The 23,904-nt window shown below is 40.2% G+C and overlaps 1 protein-coding gene across 6 annotated transcripts in view; it reads left to right on the forward strand.

The window, feature by feature from the left end:
- The first annotated feature begins 395 nt into the window (after window positions 1–395).
- Window positions 396–23,904, forward strand: part of LOC143276982 (uncharacterized) — a 41,548-nt gene continuing 18,039 nt past the window's right edge. For 3 of the 6 annotated variants that reach the window (XM_076581680.1, XM_076581681.1, XM_076581684.1), the window contains exons 1-7: window positions 396–476; window positions 4,724–4,833; window positions 8,283–8,503; window positions 11,732–11,866; window positions 13,170–13,284; window positions 14,382–14,465; window positions 21,738–21,821. In XM_076581680.1, coding sequence (XP_076437795.1) covers window positions 4,740–4,833; window positions 8,283–8,503; window positions 11,732–11,866; window positions 13,170–13,284; window positions 14,382–14,465; window positions 21,738–21,821 — 733 coding nt within the window. In that variant the 5' untranslated portion in view covers window positions 396–476; window positions 4,724–4,739. The remainder of the gene's footprint in view (window positions 477–4,723; window positions 4,834–8,282; window positions 8,504–11,731; window positions 11,867–13,169; window positions 13,285–14,381; window positions 14,466–21,737; window positions 21,822–23,904) is intronic. The other 3 variants (XM_076581682.1, XM_076581686.1, XM_076581683.1) reach the window with 2 other exon arrangements.

Consider the following 23,904-nt stretch of genomic DNA (forward strand, 5'->3'; position numbering starts at 1 on the left):
TTTGCTTCCTTCGCATTGAATATTTAAGTTCGTTTTAGTCTGTTGCAACTACAACGCTAAGAGAATGCAGTTCCTGCGTCATGCGCGCTTTTCAAGCTGTCTGGAATCCGAGGAGTGTGCGCATGTCTGCGCGCCTGTAGGTGGCTGCAGACGGCCTTCGTAGCAGACGATATTTTTTGTAAAAATGTATTTTGCCTTCTCTTTGTCACGAAAAGTGATTCTTAGTAAAACACATAACTTCTGAATATATAGAATAGTATAATCAATTAAAGCCATATCGTAACTGGTCTCAGAACTTGCTAATGTCCGATAGAAATAGAAAAAATCAAGCCGCATGAATCCAAAGGGAGATAACAATTTCAAAACTCTTTGGTGTGGGGGGGAGAGAAAGAAGACTTCCTTGATGTCCCCCGTCGGGCCCCCAGATTCTTCACCCACCAGGATTGACCGAAAATATTGTCTCTTCCTACCGACGGGTAAGTATTTAAGTCACCAAAATTGTGAAAATGTGTAATTTAATGAACAAATGTAACTTTTTACAAATGGTTTTTCAGTCGGAAGCCGAATTCGACCCAGACTTACATGACCCCTCCACCGCTTGTTTGGATTGTCGGGGAGGGTGGAGGTAAAATGGGGGCGAGAGAATGGGGGTGACGCGGCAGTCGTCGCAATGGCTGAAGTCGAAAGCCGATATAACTCAAAGTGTACTTGAAAGCCTTTGGTTTTGTAGAGTTACATATAATTTCGGCATGAAATTGCTTCAGAATTTTATACAATATGTTAAATTTTTAAAGGGCAAAAGATCCGATTTGTTTTTATATCGCCTTCATTTACCGAATATGCGTGCGCTCCCAGTCACGACTAAGTTTGTGGGGGGGGATTCCGTTCTGTGTCTGAACAGTCCGAGGATGGGATCGGCAAAAAAAAAAAAAAAAAAAATCGACTCTTTTTGTTTCCGTTGTGGATCTGAAATACGTTAACTCCCTTTTACATATTCAGGGCTTGTCATTTACATGGCGTAGGTTCTTGGCATTTCAATTAGAATGAATTTCTGACAAAAAGACAAAACCGCATGGTCCGTGATGTATCAGTACTACAGTGATACTTATAATCCGACGTGTGGACTGTGTATCATTCTTTCTTTTCTTTATTTTCCAACGACTTTTATTTTGATGCTTTTATTTACAGTATCAAAATGTAATTCAAAAGCAAAAATAATCCATACCACCAGTAATATTTTATAAGTAGGAAACAGTAGAACAAAATTTTGCTGTGTTTCTAAGATAATAAGTTAATTAACACAAAAATCCTTCTAAAAAGCTCCCTGTTCGCCAGAACCCATCCCACCACCCACAACTGACTCAGCCTTTTGTTTGTTTTAGATTTTTTCTTTCCGCGAGTCCCATTTCATTGCTCTGAAGGATAGCTTACAGGTGTGTTTGTTTCCTCTAGTATTCAGGTGATAAAACTTGTTACAGAAAGGATAAAAAAAAAAAAAAAAAAAGGATTGCAGTTCATGTAAGGTGTTCATTATCCATAGAATATAGATCCATGTGTTCTTAGAAAGGAGAGCTTGGATGTACTGAAGCACAAATTTAAAATTGTGACATCTTAATTTTTAGGCAGTAGGTCAAAAGTGATGTAAATGTCTGTTGTTGTTTTAAGAGACATTATGTGCTCATATACTCATTTTTTCTTTGGAGTTTACCACTGATCTCCAGGTGTTATAAAAGTGATCCTCAGAAGAGATTTTGACTCCGGGTCAAAGTAACTTGGGGTTTAAAAGTTAGAACTTATTCGGAAAGTTCTTTGTGTATCCAGCAAAATGCATGTCAGATGTGGCTTAACTCTTTTAACTCTCTCTCTCTCTCTCTCTCTCTCTTTCATTCTCTTTCCTACTGTCACTGTTAATCCGCATGTTTTGACTTAGTCTTGGACCAAGTTTGTGAGTTTGCTTATTTGACTGTTGCATGTGTTTCTTCACACACCAGCGCACAAAAAGATGCATACACACTTGAACAATACTGACTTAACTCTTACACACACAGTCCACAGTGACACACATATGCGTACACACACACACACGCACACACACACGCACACGCATGCACCTACCTCACCCCCATCCTTCACACATAAACACACCAATAATGACAACATGTGTGTTAATATGTTTTAAATGCCATACATGTTTTTCTACAGTGTGTGACTGACTGTCATGAAAATTTCAAAATTCTTTGGCTTCAAAAATTTGGTTCTTGTGAACAGCATCAGATTTGAAATTAAACTAGAAAAGTTTCAGTTTTTTATTTCTTTCAAAAATCTTTTGCGATGATATTGTTAATATTAATCTATAGTATAATGATAAGGATTTGGGTTATGATTGAAAAGAGCACAAAAAGCTTTTGATTGTTAGTAATGTTACTTCTTTATGTGTGTTGGCGCTTGCTCTCGCTCTCTCTCTCTCTCTCTCTCTCTCTCTCTCTGGGTTATAAAAAAAACTCATATTGACATTGTTCTTTATAATGGATGTTAACACAGAAGTTCCTCCCCCCCTCCCCCTCCTTTACCCCTGTTGTCACGGGCAGAAAGGCCTAAACAATAAACCATTCAGACTTCAGACTTCTCTCTCTCTGGGTTTCTTTACATATTATCACAGAGATTAAAGATAAAGCATAAAATCAAGTACTGAAATCAGAAGATAGATATACAGCATAGGGAAATCCCCAAGGGGTATGAACTGTGATACAGTACTGTGTTATTATTGATTCACTCTTCTATATCTGACAGTGATATAGTGGATGTCACCAGTTTTATCAATGATTGACTTTATTCAGGGTATTAATTAAATTAAACTTATTCAAAGTTAGAAGTTACAATATTAAAAGACATTTTTACAATGGACCATGAAATTGTTACATTTTGATAATGGTTTTTTGGTTACTTTGTATGGTAACATTGAAAACCATGAAATACAATGTATGCAGATTTGAGATGCCCCTGACCAAGTGAAAGGTGTTTTAGTACTTACCCAGATTTCTCATGCAGCATGATACAGTTTCACCCATACTCGAATGAATGTAAATTGTAATGTCTTCAATAACCAGACCACCTTCACAACAGGCCTACATCAAATTTCTTGTTTTCAGCAGAAGCTTGCTGTGCTGGCTTACAGTTTGGTCTGCAAATAATGGAAGGCACTTAGACTGAACAGTATCTGCCCATGTACATTTCTTATGAATACTATGTTACAATAACAATGGTACAAGCCTTATCACAGCAAAGTGATTTTTCTGAAAGTAAAAGTACTTAAACAAAATTTTCTTTGTTATTTTGGTACACTTGTTTTTAGATGCATGTAAATTGTGAATTTGTTGAATTACTGTATAAAGTGGCTTCTTTCAAGTTCTGAAGAGAGTAATGTAACTGGACTTTCTCTTGTCAGGAAGTCATGTAAATCTCACAGAAATTTGAGATGTATTGGAATAGAATAGTTTATAAGTCATGTGATATAGATTTATACTCTTTGTTAAAAGAAATGTTTTTCGTTTTGTGATATAATTTTCACAGTATTACAACATCAGATTTGAAGTAATTGCTCGAGTCAATTAACTAAAAGTTCATAACCAGCCTGAAACTAGTTTTTTTTAAAAGAAGAAAAAAAAATGAAAACAAAAAAACTGAAAGGACTGACTGTAGTGACTATATACATAAGTGTGATTGCTAATATTAACTGTGATTTGGTGTGGTGTTAGATTGATTTTAAATTGACAAAGGGGTTTAATTACTTCACTGTGTTCTTTGGTCAGATAGTCAAACTGAACAAACTTTTGTTGTTTTGGGAATTTAATGTTGTGTCTGAGTGTCAGTTATGGTAATGGTGGCAGAGGTCATTTTATTGAGCTCCAAAATGGAGAAATTACCAAGACATAGCCAGTTATCAAAAATGAATTACTTATTTACGGATATGTTGATCAACTTAATCATGAAGTGTTTGTCAAGGAGAACAAAAACAAAAGAGAAAGATAAGAGATAGGAAGAAATAAATGCACAAAAACAAGCAAAAACATGTTCATGAGTCACTGTAATCAGTATTTGAAGAAGGAAAAAAGAACGAAAGAAAAAAGCATTAGCCCTTCATACCTGGTTTGCTTATTCTAATAAATTAATCAGAGTTTTATGTTTTATCTGATGTTTTCTAAAGAGAATGTTTGTTAGTTTTATATCATGGTCTTCCTATAACATAAAGCATGATTTGGTTTTGAACATTATTTATACAGTTTGTGTAGAACGTACATATAGTGATGTCCAATATGATTTATGGCTGTGTGTCCGTGTGGGTACAAACATTTATCATTTTATGCTTTGTATTTCCCCTGCCTTCCTATTTACTTTTAAGTATGAGCCCATCAGCAGCATGGAACTGCCTTATGTGGGACAAATAAACATGTTTGTGATCATTTCGCCAGCCAATGATTTCAAGCACTTTGTCAGATATTTAAAAAATCAAAAGAAAACAAAAAAACTGTGTGCCTTATGGACCAAACATTACATGTACAGTATTTTGCTTGTTTTTTTGTTTGATAGTTTGCCTTGAATTTGAGTTCTTAATAATATCTGCTTGGTTAGCTTTCACCTACCCTAAACTACACTGATCCCTATTAGGGGGTAAACATGTCTCTGTGACAACAGATATTATATGACACTTTCTTTCTTTTTGCAGAAGCTTGGTTCTTCCCATGGAAGAAATACTGAAAAATGCGGCCAAGAACATGCCCAACTCTCGGCTGTACTTGCAAGCAGAGGCTGTGCAAACAGTTGAGACCGGCTATGGTATGTTATTCTCTCACTTTGACTAAATGATTGCGAGTATTTTTACCCATACCGGGTCTTTTGAGTCATAAGTATGTTGATGTTTTAGCCCATTGATTTAGCATGATGCCGTGTCCTTAGGAAAGACACTTGACTCTGCTTTTCCTCACTCCACCTAGGTGTCAGTCGGTGCCTGACTTTGGTTTGGGGAAAGTAAAACTAAAAGCAAGGAAAGGAGAGGATTGGGTCCCACCTTCCTATCCTGACACAGTGAATTTGAATTCACAGCCCTGATGGCCTTGAAAAGCTATGGGATCTGTTACTTTTAACTCTCTTTTTTTCCTTTTTTATTTTCAGCCTTGAGTTGTTCAGATGACCCCATTCCAGATGGCTAAACCACAAGCAGTAGGATTGGATTTGATCCATACTGAGTTCATACAGTGTTGTTTTGATAAAGTTGTAGAACTTTTTTCTTTTCTTTTTTTTCAAGTCCCTTTTTTCGTCTTTTTCTGGGTTCCCCATGCAGTTTTTAAATTGTTGGTGTTTATGAAAGGTTTCTGAAATGTTTGTTAATCTTGATGATAACAATGATATTTATATAGCGCTGAATCACGTGCAGAGACGCATCAAAGTGCTTTCACACCAGTGATTCGCTCACATTCATAATCATATCTCATTCAGTAATGAAAAAATGCAAAACTTTGAATATCAAATTTGTAGAGAGCTAGAGAAACTGGACTGCAAAACAGGTACAGAAGGGGTTGTGGGAGGTGTTGAGAGAGGTTTTTTTTTTTGTTTGTTTGTTTTTTTTCAGGTATATTTTAAGGCCAGGCTCAAAAGAGCTGAATGAACTTATGAAGAGATTTGACAAAGCGAAAGCGGTTGGCTTATTTCATGTGGGTCCAGAGACCGAACTGCCAACTGCTGAAGAGTTTTTTTAATATGGGAATGCAAAAGCAGAGTAGAGCTTAAGCTGAAGATATAAGAGAGCCTGTGATGGAGTGTAGAGTTGGAGGCAGTCATGGAGATAGGAAGGGGCAGACTTATTAAAAACAGTGAGTGCTCATATTGTACTTGATTCTGTGTGAAACGGTGAGCCAGTAAAGCCAGTATAATATCCAGAGCCAGTATTACTTGTATCTGAGCTTTGTGCTAAATGGATTGCACTGCGTATATTAGTATTTTGACTGCATGATGGTGTGTGTGAGATGTTTAGTGTACGATTTGGGGAGCAAAAAATATAACTTTTTAATGTAAAAGACATTGTAGGTGCTCAGTTTTGGCCACGTATGCTGTCTCAAGAAGACAGAGTCCATGCTGAAACATACCACTGATTATATTGATAGTATAACTTTAAATCTGTGTTGTGTTATTGAGCTGAAAAATTGTGATCAGAGTATGTGTGATGTTAACTGGATGTGTGATAGTGAGTATGTGTGTGTCTGTGTCTGATCTAGTACATCAGGGTGTGTGTGAGATATGGAGCATGGGACAGAGAAAGATATAGGGGGAGAATTGATGTAAAAAGTCTGCAGTTGGTAATTTTAAAATGTTACCAAAGAAGTTTGTTCATTGTTGATTTTTACTTTCTTCATCATACATGCACATCTGCATAAAGATTTGTTGTTGTTGTTTTTTTCTTCTTCAATACATGTATATGTACTCTTTTAGTAGATAAGCTGATGTAGAATGTTTGCAAGGAAAGATTGGAGGAATAGGCCATGCCTAAAAAGAAATCTCTAGCCTTGAAAAATAAGTTTTCATTTCTTCTCTCTCTCTGACTCTCTCTCTCTCTCTCTCTCTCATGCTCTGCCTCCCCCACCCCCCTCCATGTCTCTCTCTCTCTCACATTTACCAGCCACAACTTTGACATTTGCTGCTTTTAGTTTTGAAATGATTTATTGTGTCTGTCAGTTTAGTTGTGAAAAGAAATTCTGCAGTGTGAACCTAAGAGAGTAATAGTTGTTTCTCCCTCATTTACAAGTTTCAAGGAAATGTCAAAGCGTGAAGACTGATCCATTTACATCGCGCCACATTTACTTTTTTTTTTTATCCAAATTTTTGTTTAAAGAAGTCTGACCTACGGTCCGAAGAATTTGATATGCTAAGACTAGCAAGAGACCATGGGTGTTTTAAAGTAGATAAGACATCAAGAGTAATGTACGCTGACAGGCAAAAGATGTTGATGGTGGCCACCAGACAGGGTCAAAATCTGGTCACAAGAAACAACAGTGTTTTTCGAGAAGCCCCTTAAACTAGTAAAAGTCTGGTAACAACAAACATTGAACTGGAAGTGAATGGGCATGGCTAAAACAAAAGTTTGACAGTGACACTCCTGAACCTGATACAAGTTACCAACACACATCCAAGAACAATCACATCATCAGTCACACTGAAACTCCTATACAACTCCATTCTTCAACGCCCACATCACAACCAGAACAAACACCATCCAGACACACTCAAAACATGATACCTGATGCTGCACCAGCAAAGACATACAGGTGATCCACGCAAGACAAATAACAAAGAAACTTGCCTATGTTCTCAATTAACTTGATTATCGTTTTGTGATACCATGGAAGACTTTTGTTACACAGCTGTTTTGTTGTAGTTGATTCACTCATTTGTTTCCTAGAGTTTCAGTTCATGGAGGGGAGAGATGTAGAGTTTTGTTAGATTCCACTAAACCAGAAGCTATCACCCAGGGACTCCCAACATCATGGTTGTCATCAAGCAGTTAAAATATCAGCGACAGTAAAGACAAAGATAGTTTGAATGGGCTTTCATTTATTTTCTTTTTGTTCTTTTGACATCACTTGTTTGTATGGTATGTCACTGTGTGTGAAAGAAATATGTATGTAACGTTTGAATGCCCCCAGGGGGCATGAGAAATTAACTTTTTGCCTTGTCTTTGCCTGGTTGATAACGACCATCAAAGTAAAATAAGTGTTCTAATTTTCTTAGGCTTTCGTCAAGCAAGCGGTTGAATACAACAAAACAATGCCATAAATGTATGATAGTCGTGTCCAACTCGATCAGAATAGGAAAGTCGGCAACTGCTGTCCCGACTGTCTGGGCTAGAATTTGATTTTAGTGGAGAGGGTCTTGCCCAATGACATCCCCACTGTCTCGGCCAAGAGGGTTTTAGGACAGTCGGTGTTGGGATGGTTCTCAAAGGCCAGCTAGCCCCAAGGCTGCAGCACCAAACGCCAGTACAATCTTGCCTCCTAGTCCTAGTTTAAGAGTCTCATAGTCCTTCACAAAAGACTAAGCTGTAAATGACTTCTGACTGCAATGGAGAAACCATTGATCATACAGATCCCATTTTGCTGTTGGCCCAACTGTAAGCTTATGTCAGTCTGTGATATATAAACTGCTGTAAAGAACAAACATTGATTAAAGTATCTTAGTAAGTGAAATGTTTCTGGATTCTTAAATTTTTCTTTCCTCTCCCGCCCCTTGACCAGGCCCCCTTCCCCCTGCCATCATGGACCAGCTCGCAGCAGCAGCAGCGGCGCAGTACGTGGGTCAGCCTGTGGGCGGCCCCCTGCCCGGGCCCCCGCACCACCACCAGGGCCACCCTCCCCCTCCACCGCCGTCACAGCCCCAGTCACACCTGCCGCGCTCCGGCGCTGCCATAGACGCAGCAGTGCAGACGGATGTGACAACGGTGGTGCAGAGCAAGCAGGTGAGTGTGGGTGTGGTGGGGTGGTTGTATGTCTTTTGTTGCGTGTGTGTGTGCGTGTATGTTTGGCACTGTGTGCATGTGGCTGTTTGTGTGTTTGTAGCTCTCTGTGTTTGTGGCTTTGTGCGTGTGATTCAGTGGCTCTGTGTATGTGTGTGTGTGTGTGTGAATGGCTCTGTGTGTGTGTGTGTTTGTGTGTGTGTGCAGGGTCTCATGGAAGTTTGGAAACGTCTTAGGGGAGAATAGGAGAACCATTTCCTCCAGGGCTGTAAAAGTCTAGGGAAAAGAAGTTTTGCCTTTCAGAGTCTAGAAAAAATCTTGGAAATTTATTTAAAATCCTTGACCAGTGCCATTTCAACAAAAATCTTGTAATGCATTGAAAAAAAGAATTTTTGCCTTTCAGAGTCTGGAAAAAATCTTGGAAATTTATTTAAAATCCTTGACCAGTGCCATTTCAACAAAGATCTTGTAATGCATTGAAAAAAAAAGAATTGGAAAAAAAAAGTAATGAAAATTAAACCTCATTACCTGTATATTCTCCAGTCTGTTGCATCAGCGGTGCAGTGGAATCATGTTCAGTATGAAAAAGTTTCAATGTTGTTGGTGAAAAGTGGAATTTTGCTGGTCACATCTGTGGAAAATGTGTGTGTGAGTGCAGGGATAGAAATTCCTAGATGATTTGTCAGTGATTTATTAACATTTTTATACTGCCAGAGCCTAAAATTAAAGCTATTTAGGTATATTCAAGACAAGCAAATAAAAAATAAAATTTTAAAGAAAAACTGCTTGTCCCCTCATACTTGTCCTTGCTGAGCAAACAAATGGTCTTCCATTTTACCGTCCTTAGGACAGTCTGTATGCACTTACAGTGGTTGATCTTCATTGAATCATTATTTTTCTGTTATTGTCTCTTGGTTGTGTGGTCTTTCTTTCCCTGATCATTTCTGGGATTAAAAGTGGTTGAGTTGAAGTGAAAACAGACGGAGAAAAGTGTGATCAATCTGCACTGAATCCAATACACGATCTTCTTATCACTGACAAATAAGAAATTAGCTGACAAGTGGAGAAAGCATTAACACTTTTTTGCAAGTGTATCTAGGTGCTATGGAAATCTGGTTTCTAAAAGACCATGTCAGATCATAATGGTACGACTACTAACAAAATCAGGAGTGTTTACCAGTGTGCAAGTTAAGTTTCATTTCATTGCAGTGTTTAGTAACTTTTACACTGAGATGCTTCATTGACTGCTGTGGAGGGAGGGGGGGAGGTTATAGTATTGGGACACAAAGAAATTAAGGAAATGAGAGGCTGTTGTGTGTGCATGTGTGTGAAAATATTTCAACGTGGCTGTGTGTTAGAAAATCTGGTCAAGATTTCACCAGGAAAACTAGAAATTCTGACAGGTGAGTGTTAATCATGTCATTAGTAAGCAGTGCTCTCACTTAAAGCAGATGTGGGATTGGGGTCATGTTAGGCAGAATCAGTTAAAAAGTTAATACCTGAATGTTTTTGATTGTTTGTTTTTTGTTGTCGGTTTTTATAGTGATTACAGCTGGGAGTTAGTAGAATATAAAGAGACATAGAGTAAGGTAAACAAATCAGTTATTTCAATATATTATGTTTACAGCATACCTCTCCAAACACTTTCAGAGATGAACTGGAAACAAAGTGCACAAGGTTACTGAGACTGAAACTTAAAACTTGGCCAGCATGTGAAATGTGGATACCGTCCAAGTTATTAAAAAATAAATAAATAAAATAAAAGACCATTCACAAGTTAACTGAATGTTAATGTTTTTTCCCAAGGGATCTTGAGTCTTTGCTCCAAAAATGATTTCAGCTGGAAGTAAGTAGTATACAAAGAGACAGAGTAAGGTAAACAGGATATTAGTGTTATTACATATGCTTTTGGGCTAGACCTCTCCAAAATAGACACTTAGGGGTGAACTGGAAACAAAATGTGCAAGGTTACTGAGACTGAAATTTAAAACTTGCCCAACATGTGAAATGTGGATACAGTCCAAGGTAAAAAAAACAAAAAAAAAAAAAAACGCTCACATGCTCCGTCCGTGTCATCAGTGTTTCGCCTTATTTTTGACAGAAGACAAAACTTTAAAGAGGTGGGGGGCAGATGCAGAATGCTGACTGAAAATTGGTAGACAAATGGTGCAACTTTTTTCTGTATCAGAGTGTATGGCAAGAGGGTCCGCTTTTTTTTTTCTTCTTTTTTTTCTGTGTAAAAGGAGGTTCACTGTTTCTTTTTATTAGAAGTTAATGAGTTGGATTGGTTTCTGTTCCCTGTGAAAACCACTACCACAAACTGGTAAAGTGGAATACATACAATCTTGGTGGAGGAATATTATCCGCTTTCTCTCCTTCATGCATCACTTAAAGCTGAGGATTCTTTTTGTTTGGAAAATATGGCTGTCATTCTTCCCTCTACACCGCAACTCTGTCGTTTGCATTTCTGTTTTGACCCCATTTTACCATCACCTGTCCTATTTCACTCTTTCCGCACCCTACATTTCTGTTTTGATTCCCCTTGCAATCCCCACATGTTTGCATGTTCTTTTTTCAGTTTTTTACATTCCTGTCTTGACAGCCACCACCACCCCATGCTCTCAGTATCCCTGCACTTTCCATTTCTGTTTGACACCTCTGCCGCCCACTTTGCATGCCTCCAATATCCCTGTACTATTTCAGTTCAAATGCTGACCAACCCAACCCCCTCAACCCGCCACGTCTCCCATTCTCCCAGTACTTTCCATTTATGTTCGACACCCCCCAACCCCACCAGTCTCCCCTCCAGTCTCACACCCATCAGTCCACCACAGCTCACATTGTCCATATACTTCCGATGATCCCCCACCTCACCCTTAAATCCACCAGCTCCCCACACCCACCAATGACCTGCATATTGCGTTTCTGCATGATACCCAGTGTCGATACCCAACTCTGCCTGCACTTTACGTTTCTGTTTGGATCCCCCGCCCCCAACCACACACCCCGACCTCCCTTTTTCCCTGCACTATTTTCTGCTTGACATCCCGCCCCATCCTCCACTCCCCATCACCAACCCACATACCCACCACATCCCCCATTGTCACTGCATTTTCCATTCCTGTTTTTTTGCTCCCATCAGTGGGCTGTCTGTCCTCCGTACCTCTGTCTCTGTCTCTGGGCACTGTGAGCGACCGACAAACAAACAAAGCGTGTGTTGCCTCTGTTCAGGAGATAGCCCGGTCGTCAGCCAATCGCCTGTTAACCTCCAACACCTCTTCCCTCCACCACCCTCACCACCACCACCCCTACACCAACTCCAACAACTCGTGTCAGTACTGTGGCCGGGGCTTTTCCAAGAAAGAGGTAACCGCCGTACTTGTTCTTTTTGTCAGTCCCTGTTCGCTCACTCATCCCTGGCTTTTAGTACCTTCTTTTTCCCGTCTTCCCTTCCCTCTTTTGGTTTTTTGAATCAGGAATAAATTTGTTCAATCCGGTGATAGGTAGAATCCGATGTCTGTAGTGTTGGCTACTTTCTTTTGAATGAACGCTGCCGTACGAATTAGAAAAGGGGAAAAAAGTAGATACTTGTGGGAGGAAATCTGGGTCAGAAAAACTGATGGAAAAAAAGAAGTAAAAACCAATGTTCGTTTACAACTTCTTTATAATCTCTACCGTAGGTCTGTATATAATTAGATTTTAAGTACATTCCTGTGAAAGGCAGTGTCAGATAAAGCTGATGTGGAAAAAAAGTTAAAAGAGGTGTAAAAAGAATGTGGGATGGGGGTCGTTCTCTGTAAAATACATTTACTAGGATGTAGTAGTAAGCATTACGTTTATCTGTGGAGTATATATTTTAAGTAAAGAAAACGTACGTTCAGAATCTGAGCTCTTTTTTTCCCAACTTTTTTCCCCCAATACTGACCAGAATTGGAACACATAGGTCTTAACAGCAGGTTGAAAGTAGTCATACCCACAGAACAGAATACCAGTGGTACTGTAAGCTCTAAAACAAACGAACATGAGAGCCTAACCAGTGAAGAAGTATAGTTGCAGGTTGTAAGGTCATCCCTTCTTCTAGTTCAATCCAGTTCTTGGAGAAGTGTTGACTTTCTGTTTCAGTCTGATTTTTGTGTGCTTTATCAGTTCTGTGAATCTGCTGCATTTTCATGCCTCATGAAATATTGTGCTTTTCGCTTCGTGAAATACCTCACTTGGGACAGGAGGTGTGGATTTGTTTCTGTGCTGTCTTCGGTCAGAAAATGGGTTGACATCTTGCAATGACTGGCGTAACAGCTTAGTGGTTAAAGCGACAGGAATTTTTTTAAATGTGAGGGTCCCAAGTTTTAATCCTGGGAGTGGCATCCGTTGGGTTTAGTGTGGAAATTTTTTTAGGTAGCAGATGTACAGACCTGCAAGTGCTTGAACTCCCTCCATGAGTATATACACATGCAGAAGATCAAATGTGAATGTTATTGACTGACATGTTATTGTAAACCTGTTTGAGAGGTTTGAAAGCGCTGTATAAGTGTATTTCCACTATGATTATCATTCTTCATCACTGCTGTAAATGCCAGAGGGCAATGAATAATTATTATCATTGATTATGATGGGAATGGGCAGTAAGTAATTATTATCATAATTATTGATGATGATGTTTGTGTTGCAGTACCTGCGGAGACATATCCGGATCCACACAGGTGAGCGACCATACAGGTGTGTGGTGTGTCAGCTCAGCTTCCGAAGAAGCCACCATCTGCGTCGTCATGAACTCATGCACACAGGTATTTCCAGTCTATTGTCAGCTTTGGCTACTAGATTTTGTTGAGTGCTTGGGTTTTCTGCTTTGATGGTGTTTGAATATTGTAGAATTCATGTATTTAAAAAAAAAAATTGGGGGTAGGGGGGCGTGATTTGTAAAAATGCCTTTCAGATTCCTGAAGAGTCTTTCTGTAGTACTGATGAAAAATTGTACAGTTTCTGTTGTTGGGGAAAATTTAGCAGTTAAATTTCTATTTCTGATAAAGTTGAAATAATAATTGAAGAGGAAAAAAAAAAAATCTTAAAGAATTTTTTCCGGAACCAAAATTGCGGTTCAACTCTATGTATCAGATGATGATTCACACAAGGGGTATAAGTCAACTCTCAGAATATCTTGTCTTTAAAATAGGTTCCTGACGCTGTAACTTAAAATTTTTCCCCTTTGGTGCTTAAAAGATTTTTTTAAGTTTCTGTTTTTTGTGATTAAATGCCTGAATGTACCCTTTCATCGTCAGAGATTTGTAAAGTTTTTTCAGGCAAGGACTTGGTAAATTTCCCTGGAACATGCTGGGAACGTTTGAAATAGCTTTGGGTTAACCAAGTGTTGAAATTAATCAGTTATTTTAAATCAAACAGAACGTAATGTCATTGGTATTATTATTTTGATTTTATCCTATTTATCCAGTGGTATAAAAGAATAGTATTTTATACTAATTATATGATGGATAATGACAATGATAATGAAAATGATGTGGGTGAAGATGTATGTGATATTAGGGTCAGTATTCTTCACATAGTATAGCTATATAGATCCATTTCAGGCTGGGACCAGTTTCTGATGCAGTAATGATTAGTCCAGAATACTGGTGGGGTTTTTTGTTGTTGTTTTTCTTCTCTTTTTTTCTCCAAATTTATTGTGTGGTATGTCTTGGAGGGGGGGGGGGGGGGTGGGGGGGGGGTTCCTGTATTTTCTTCTTTTTTTTCCTTACTATTGTTAGTGCTTATATCATTGGGTTTTTTTTTTCCGTTTTCTCTCCCTTTTTTTCTCTTTTTTTTTTTTTCTTTCTTTTTAATATTATCTTGGGAACAAGGACGTGACGTGTTGAGGGTGGTTGTGCAGATATCCGCCCCTTCTCCTGCCAGGCGTGTGACAAAGCGTTCAAACAGAAACAGCACCTAGAGAGACACCTTGCCAGCCACACAGGTGAGTCAGTCAGTCCGTTTACCCACACTCTGTGAGTGTTTGCTGCATGTGTGTGAGTGTGTGTGTATGTGTGTGTGTCCCTGCACGTGAGATATGCGAAAGTTGTACAGGGTGCGTGTGTGTGAACAGTACTATATGGTTGGTGTAAAAGCACTTGGAGCTACGCAGTCATACCTGGAAAGACAGACACCTGGGCTGACTTCACTGTGCAAGTGACTGCATTTGTGTGTGTGTGCACATGAAGTGTAGAAGAGTGTGATTCCTACATAAACATACACATGGATGCGAATGCGTCCTATCTACCCAGCTTCTAAACCATGAGAGACACCTTCCCAGTCACACAGGTGAGCCAACCAAGTACTGTTGGGTGTGTGTGTGTGTGTGTGTGTGTGACGTGCACAAGATCATATACGCATGCATGTGCACAAACAAAACGTGTACTCAGAAATGTATGATCATGTTCACATTGATACCTTGAGAAAGAAAGATCTGGTAAGCCATTTGGCTGAGTCCATGACATGCTGTAAGAATGTCATTGTGAAAATATATCACACATACAGAGAGTACAGGCTGATGCACAGTTGAAGGTAACAGGGCTTGATGCACAGTTGAACGTAACAGCACTTGATGCATAGTTGAATATAACAGGCTTGATGCACAGTTGAACGTAACAGGACTTGATGCACAGTTGAACGTAACAGGACTTGATGCACAGTTGAACGTAACAGGACTTGATGCACAGTTGAACGTAACAGGGCTTGCTGCACAATTGAATATTAAATGGCTTCAGATAAATTAAAATATCTCTAGGGTGCCAGGGACTCTTTGCCATGATTCTAGTGGGTCCCAGGCTACCTTCAGAGGGTCACTCTAATGCTGCACGTTTCAGTCAGATCTGCATTGCTACACACATTTTAAAGGCGGGCATACCTTCCAGTTATAATCATCTTTTGTTTCTTGGCCATGAAACTGCAAAAGGAAACACATCTCCTCTTTGATGCAAGCGATCATAGCGTCAAACTGAAGCTCAGTACACAATTTTCACTCTTTTTATGTGTTTGTTCTAGAAATTTCTTGAATCTCCCAGACACCCTCCCACTGGACATCTTTTGTGTCCTTAACATTTTTTTTTTTAAGCGTTGGGGATGGATATTTATGCATTTTAAGAATTTCTGAGGTAATGCATGCATGGGCCTCTGCTCATCAGTCAGTAAGATAGCACTGTCAACGGTGGTGGGGTTTGCCAGTCAAAACTGAACAAGGGTCATACTTCTTGTGTGTAGTGCTGAATCACTCTTTAGTCACAGCAGATTTTTTCGGTGCGTAATTCAGGCTGCCCTCCCAAGGTAGAGCACATTGTCACAGTGCAGTGTCACCTTTCTTTTCTTCTCTCTCTCTCTCTCTCTCTCTCTCTCTCTCTCTCTCTCTCTCTCTCTCTCTCTCTCTCCTTTTTTGTCTGCCTGCAAATTCATTTGTTTTCCTATCAAAATGGATTTTTCTACAGAATTTTGCTGGGGTCACTTGTTTTATTCCCAGGGGTTCTTTTACATGCGTAAAGTGCATGCTGCACAAGGACCTCGGTTCATTGTCTCGTCTGAATGACTAGCGTCCAGACCACCTCTGCTTCTAGAGGAAAGGACCTGACTGGAGGTGAGTAACAATGTATCGGAGGTCATGAGTAACATTTGTACACATTTTGTTGTCAGTAAATAAAAGTAAATGGTAGCCTTTCATGCAGATCTACCTAGAACACCGTTGTCGTGATTGTGGCATTTAGGATGCTGATGATGATAGTCTTCTTCTCTGGTAACAAAACTGAACTCACAGTATGTACTGAATATGTGGTTTGAGTGTTGGGGAAGGAAAGGGAATGAGCTCATATATAGGCATCATGATTTTAAGGTGCAATCTACCCCACCATTTATCAACTGACCACATTTGTACCCCTTGCATCTTAATGTTCGGTCACAATCGGCTCTAACTTCTTAACTTTTAGCTACAATGCACCCCTTACATCATAACTTTTAAGCCACAATATAACCCAACATTTTAACTTCCAGCCATGATGTTCCCCATCATCTTAATGTTTGGCCACAATATACTCCAGGATTTTAACTTTTAGCCACATAGTATTCTCAGCATCTTACCTTTTAGTCATGATATACCCGAACATTTTAACTTTTAGCTACCATATACTCCATTTTAAAACGTTTGGCCACAATGTACCCCAACATCTAAACATATCGCCACAGTCTACCCAAGCATATTAACAGTTAACCACTCTCTACTTCAATATCTTTTAGCCACAATGTACCCCTACATACAGAACATTTTGCCACTATCTACCCAGGCATATGTGGAGTGATGGCCTAGAGGTAACACGTCCGCCTAGGAAGTAAGAGAATCTGAGCGTGCTGGTTCAAATCACGGCTCAGCCACCGATATTTTCTCCCCCTCCACTAGACCTTGAGTGGTGGTCTGGACGCTAGTCATTCGGATGAGACAATAAACCGGGGGGGGGCGGGGCTTCTCCAGTATCCTTTAACCACATTGTACCCCTACATTTGAACTTTTAGCCACAGTGTACCCTGCATTTTATCTTCTAGCCACAATATACTCCCACATGTTTGTCCACTATCTTTCCCAGCATCTTAACTTTTTGCCACAATATTCCCCAGGATCTTAGATTTTAAGCCACACTGTACCCCTGTATCTCTTAACTTATAGCCACAATGTACGCCTGCATCTTAACTATTGACTGCAATCTAACCTAACATTAATTTTTGATAATCTACCCTTCCATCTCCACTGTTGACCACAATACCCAAGTATCTTCACTTTTAATAATTTACCAATCCATCTCAGCTTCGGGCCACAGTCTACGCAGATGAGCTGCATACTAGATGGGAGAAAGGAAGAATCTCTCTCTCTCTCTCTACACACACACACACACACACACACACACACACACACACACACACACACACACACACTGGTGAAGACTCCATTCAAAACTGGGGTAACTGTTTTTATAAACTATGATAAAAGGATCTTGCCTTCCTTTGTGTTTTTAATTCTGCTGTTTGTTGCTCTGTTCACTATTTCCCATAATCTGTCATCTCATGTGTAGTCTATTTCATCTGTGTTTCCCTCAACATCCCTGCTTTTCCTTCTTCCTGTCTTGGTTCTGGACAGGAGATGGGAGTTACACATTTTTTTGGTGCACATCCATATGTATATGTACATATGTCAGGAGTGCGGGGTACATTGATTTTATATCTGTGCAAGAGCGTGGTTTTATTTCTGCACCATTCCGAAGTAAAATGAAAACAAGACCTAATTAGAACACCAGGAAATGTGTTGCCTCAATTGAAAAGCTGTTTAAAAAATATACTGCTGCAGCGGTACTATAGTATAAGTTGAGTGCCAGCAGGAGTGGGCAGACTCGCGTCGCCAGAAAATCCTTCCCTGAAACAAAAAAATAAAAATAACAGTGTGGACAGGAATTATGCAGAAGCAATCCAAGGCATTGCTTCACAGGCATATAACTTCATAAGTGGTGGAGGCCTTGTGGTAAATGCACGCATCTAGGAAGTAAGTGCTCACAGGTTCAAGCCCCATATGGATCCAGATTTTTACCCCTACCCCCTTCCACAAGACTGTCAGTGCTGGTCTGGGTGCCAGTCTTTGAGGTGAGATGATAAACCAAGATCGCAAGTAAAGCATACACTTGGCACGGGGGGGGGTGGGGGGGGGGACAACAACCCAGGTTTGAAGGATGTGGTAACAGTAGTACACATCACAGGCTGAAGATTGGATGATCCAGGGTATGTGTGAAGTTTTTCGGCCCATGTTTTGTGAGGATAGACGAGATCAGGGATAGAGTGTCATGCACTTTTTTTTAGTTCATCTTTAAGAATGTTGTGAGGGGTTGGGGGGGGACATGAACCAGGTGTCTGCATCCCACAGGATTTGGTTGACGCTGGAGAATATTAAGAAAGGAAGCATGCCTCAATAGAGGAAGTGGTTGAGCGTCTTTGGGGCGAGAGATTCTTAAGGTGTTTTGTGTCTGTCTGCAGACAGGTATTGGGTACTAGGCAGGACAACAGATGGTTATTGCATATTGCACTTTTTGCTCGGTTTATCTCAGAGATTGGTGTTGGTTCACAGTTTGACCAGTGGAAAAAGTGAGAGCTGTTTGATCAGTTGTTTCTCCACTCCAGTGTGAATTCACTTACAGCTGAATCTTTTGTGAAGGACTGTGACTCTCAAGCTAGGAGGCAAGACAGCACTGGCTCTTAGTGCTGCAGCCTTGGTGGCTTGTTGGCCTTTGGGAACCATCCCAATGCCGATTGTCCTAAAGCCCTCGTGACCGAGAGGGTGGGGGTGTAAGTTGGGCAAGACACTCACCACTGTAATCTTCTTCTTCTTCTTCTTCTTCTTCTTCGTTCATGGACTGCAAATCCCACATTTGTTTTTATGTACAAAAGTGGGCTTTTACGTGTATAACCGTTTTTACCCCGCCATGTAGGCAGCCATACTCCGCTTTCAGGGTACCACTGTAATCAAATTCTATTCCTGATAGTGGGGACAGCAGTTGCTTCCTATGTTGTTCTCATGGTCATAGTCAAAACAACTGTCGTACATTGCACGTGTGAGTTACAGAACATATGTTAGATTTTTAAAACATAATTTTATGAAGGAAAGTTTCCTATGAGATATATCTTGGAATCTGATGTCAAACCAGTATGGATCTCCTCAACTTTGTTCTCATCTCTTCATTCGTCATGAAATGATGCAGTGAGGCACTGTTGAATGCTCACAAGATTGGCTGAGCAGCGACTTGGCAGGGTCTTCACTGATGAGTGGCCTAAAAGCAGTCTGACACTGATGATTTTGTGGTTTTTGGAACCATGATCTTTTCATGTTGCACTGGGTGATCCATTTCAATCATGCCACTGACTAGCACATCAGAAGATGTCATGTGTAGACCTAGTAGAAGTAGTGTTCGGAAGACGTTTGAGAAGCTCTGGTTTTGTGAATATCAGTAAAATTGTTTCAGTTCTGCATTCATGTTTTGGCCCGTCTCTTACCTTTTCTCTGTCCTCTCTCTGTCTCTCTCTCTCTCTCTCGCGTGCACGTACACATGCATACACGCGCGCACACACACACTCTCTCTCTCTCTCTCTCTCTCTCTCTCTCTCTCTCTCTCTCTCTCTCTCTCTCTCTCTCTCTCTCTCATGCGCACTTACACACGCACACATGCACATACATGCATGCACACGTACACACACACACACACAAACACACAGAAAGGTTCACGGGTGCACGACACACACACAGAGTAAAGTTACAGAGTGAGTGTGATGATAACCAAAATAGTCAGATGGTGCAATAAAGGAGCTCTGTCAGAGATACCAAATGATGAAATGTAAATGTGTTCACAACACCTCATTGCTTTTGCAATCACCTGCTTTGCATCTGTCATCAGCTATATTGATTATGCATTCCTCATTTTTCTTGCACTGTCTTCATGGTTTATGCCAGCCATAATTAGTTGTCCAGTTTTTTTACTCTTGTGTGTGAACAAAGTGAGTCTGCATTGACTTTGTGTCTGTGTGTGTGTGAGGGTGTGTCTGTGGTAATTGCTGACGCTGGCGTTTTCTTGGTGACTCCATGTGGCAGGAGAACAAGACTTGGAAGGTATGTATAAGACCTTTGAAGTATTCCGCTGGTCACCTCGGCATTTTCTTGGTGACTTCATGTGGCAGGAGAACCAGACTTGGAAGGTATGTATAAGACCTTTGAAGTATTCCGCTGGTCACCTCGGCATTTTCTTGGTGACTTCATGTGGCAGGAGAACCAGACTTGGAAGGTATGATTAAGACCTTGGAAGTATTCCGCTGGTCACCTCAGCATTTTCTTGGTGACTTCATGTGGCAAGGGAACCGGACTTGGAAGGTATGATTAAGACCTTTGAAGTATTCCGCTGGTCACCTCAGCATTTTCTTGGTGACTTCATGTGGCAGGAGAACCAGACTTGGAAGGTATGATTAAGACCTTTGAAGTATTCCGCTGGTCACCTCAGCATTTTCTTGGTGACTTCATGTGGCAAGGGAACCGGACTTGGAAGGTATGATTAAGACCTTTGAAGTATTCCGCTGGTCACCTCAGCATTTTCTTGGTGACTTCATGTGGCAAGGGAACCGGACTTGGAAGGTATGAATAAGACCTTGGAAGTATTCCACTGGGTGAGGGGTCAAGGTCATTATTTGGCAAAATAGAAGGGAAAAAAGCAAGGTCACAAGAGATTGCATCTTATATCCAATTATTATCAGAGAGATTGCATCTTTATTCTTTACCCAGTTATCATCAAATGGACAGTAACTTCCATCCAGTTATTATCAAACACAGATATTAAATCTTAAACCCACATATTATCAAATGTAATGTGACTGGTCATGGGTATGGCTTGATATTGACATCAGAATCTGGAGGTGAATAAAAGGACAAGATCATGGTATGGCATATGATACTGAAGGAAAAGTTCTTCCTGCAAGAGAGAAAAGGGCAGTCTCTCTCTCTCTCTCTCTCTCTCTCTCTCTCTCAAGTTAAATGGGTATCACATGTCAGTCTTGAAGGCCTTGCCTCTCCTTGATTTTTCTTTTTTTTTGTTCTGTTTTATTTTTGCCTTTTGTGTGTAGTGCATCCTTCCTCACAATCCTCGCCATGATTTTCCCCTCTCACACACCGTCACCTGGTTTCTGTCACTTCATCTGTCATGTGATACATTTCTGTTATGGCTCAGTCGTCCTGCATTTCACTCCGACGCTGCTCTCACCATAGCTGCCATCATCTTTTTTGTCCTCAATCACATCCCAGCCAGCTGTCATTTCAACCGCTTCTGTTTCAATTTGTTGTGTATCTGTTGCTGCTGGTGTTTTAACCCTCAACCCCCTCTCCTTTTCTTTTGCTTCAGTCTGGACAGCTTTTGCGGCCATTTCATAGACATAATTATCACAGAAAATATTATGTCGTCATCATCAGTGTTGAAGAAGTCGTTGGCATTTGGTTGGTTGGTTGGTTGCTGCCTGCTGCTCATTGAATTTCACTTTTCACACTCATCAGGGGGTATGTTGATCTGGTATCTTGCGTCCGTGGCATACTGTCTTATACACACACACAATCTTTTCTTTCTTTCTTTTTGTTTTGGCTGTCTGGTTGGGTCGCGATCTGTGTGTGGTGGGCATGTGGGGCGACATGGGCACACAGACCTGAGGGCCTTTCCTTGCTCCTTGTGCGATAAAGCCTTCAAACAGAAGCAGCATCTGGACAGGCATCTACAGTGTCACTCTGGTGAGACAGACGCTTCCTTCCTCCCTCCCTCCCTCCCCTTCCTCTGTCTGACTGCTGTTTGATCCTTTGTTCTGTCCTCTTCTTTTTCTTCTTCTTTTCCTCCTTCTCCTCCTCCTCCTCCTGGGTTTGTTTGTTTTTTTTGTTGTTTTTTTGTGGGGTTTTGTTTTTTTGGTTTTGTCTTTCTTCTCATTCTTTTTCTCTCACTTCTCACTCTCTGTCCCTCTCTGAGTCTTTCGCTCTGTCACTCTTCTCTCTCTCACACTTAGCTGCTCTTTCTCTTGCTCTCTCTCTGTCTCTCTTTCTCTGTCTCTTGCCCACTAATTGCTCTGTTTTCTTTCTGTCCACACACGTCATCAGCCCACAGTTGAAACCCAGACTTTTAAAGATTCAAAGAAATTTAACCTTTTTGCCCCTATTGTGCAAGTCCATTGCTGTAGTGATTACACTGCTGCGGACTGTCTGGCCAGCCCATAGGCACAGTAAAACACGCATAGGAGTGTGTAATTCAGTCTGCACTACAATGTTCAGATGAGAATGTAGTATAGAAATAATTATATAATGATAATAAATGGTACAAATGTAGCACTGAATCTTAGGCAGAGACGAATCAAAGCGCTTTCACATCAGACATTCACACGCATGCATAACTCGAAACTGGAGAAACTGAAGACAAGGAAGAGGCAGGGGAAGAGGTGTGGTTTAACTCAATCATGTTGTAGTCAAAATGACCGGGTTTCCACTGATAATTGCACTATTTTAAGCAGTTTTTAAAAAATCACAAAAAATCAACCACTCACCTTAGAAACATAAAACACGTACCAGTGGACAGATATAACAATGAATTTACTAAATATGCTTACCTTAAGTGAAGGAACCACATGGTTTTGATGATATAGGTAATCCAATATGATACACATTGGCAGGAAAACAAAAAAATTTTTTAACACAGGTAATCCACTTCTTCATGCTCTGAATCCTACACTGGTTCAGTTACACTCCTGTACTCTTGGTTTGATGTGCTTATGATACTATTTATACATGCTGCATAAAAAAAAGATATTTGATTAGAATATATTGGAAAAAAATTAACAAAAAACTGATTGCTGCTTGCAGTCTTGAAACACACTGAAAAACATTTGCCAGACTGTACTCATAGGAAAAAACACCACACATACACTTTTTTTTTTTTTTACACAATGCACAGATTGTCCTCATCTATTTCCATCTCTTCGGGTTCTTTTGCATTAGTTGGAGAATCAGCCACTGCAACAAGCGCACGTGTTGATGTCGTGTTTTGCTGACCGGTCATTCCGCCTTCGTCATCGTCAGTGTCTGCACTTCGTCGTCGATTTTACCAGGAATATAGTCGGAATCAGAGTCCGAAATTTCGTCACCTGCATTATCGAACAATCCAACAACAGCATCTTCATCATCAAACCCGGTTTCATGAATCAATTCAAGTGCTTGAGCTATTCTTATGTTACACACGAATCGGTTTCGCCTTGGTGCCACCATGTTGAAAACCATGTGCTGTTGTGATTTCGGGTTGTCCAGTTCACGAACAAAGAAAACAACAGAACGAACAGACGACGGTCTAAGGGAAAGAACTCGCAAGGAAAGTGTCTGAGTTATCTAGAAATTGTGAGTTATCGCCCTTAAAGTAAGATCGGTAACGTTAAAAAAAAGATCAAAATCTGTTGTAACAATGCGTCCGACACACTTTCAAGTGAGTGGAATAGTGTCGGAAATCGGCAGCCAACCAGACGTTGTTAAGGCCAGACTTGAAATAGAATTGGTTCTGATTTAGAATTTTAATTAGAATTAAAAAAAGAAAGGTGGGGGGGTGGGGGCACACAAATAAAACTTCCCCACACTTTGCAAATATATTCATATTGACACATTGGTTAATTGTAATCTTTGTTTGAAAAAAAAAAGTGCGTGCGTATAAAGGAAGTGTTGAAAAGGGTGGTGCTGCACTGTGGAATTGCGCTTTCCTTGCGGAGAACTGCCTGAATTTCTCTCCTAAATCTGTTAGGACAAAAAATTAATACACAACAATACAATACAATAACCAACGTTTATT

This window comes from Babylonia areolata, chromosome 33, assembly GCF_041734735.1.
Source record: "Babylonia areolata isolate BAREFJ2019XMU chromosome 33, ASM4173473v1, whole genome shotgun sequence".
Classification (NCBI taxonomy): domain Eukaryota; kingdom Metazoa; phylum Mollusca; class Gastropoda; order Neogastropoda; family Buccinidae; genus Babylonia; species Babylonia areolata.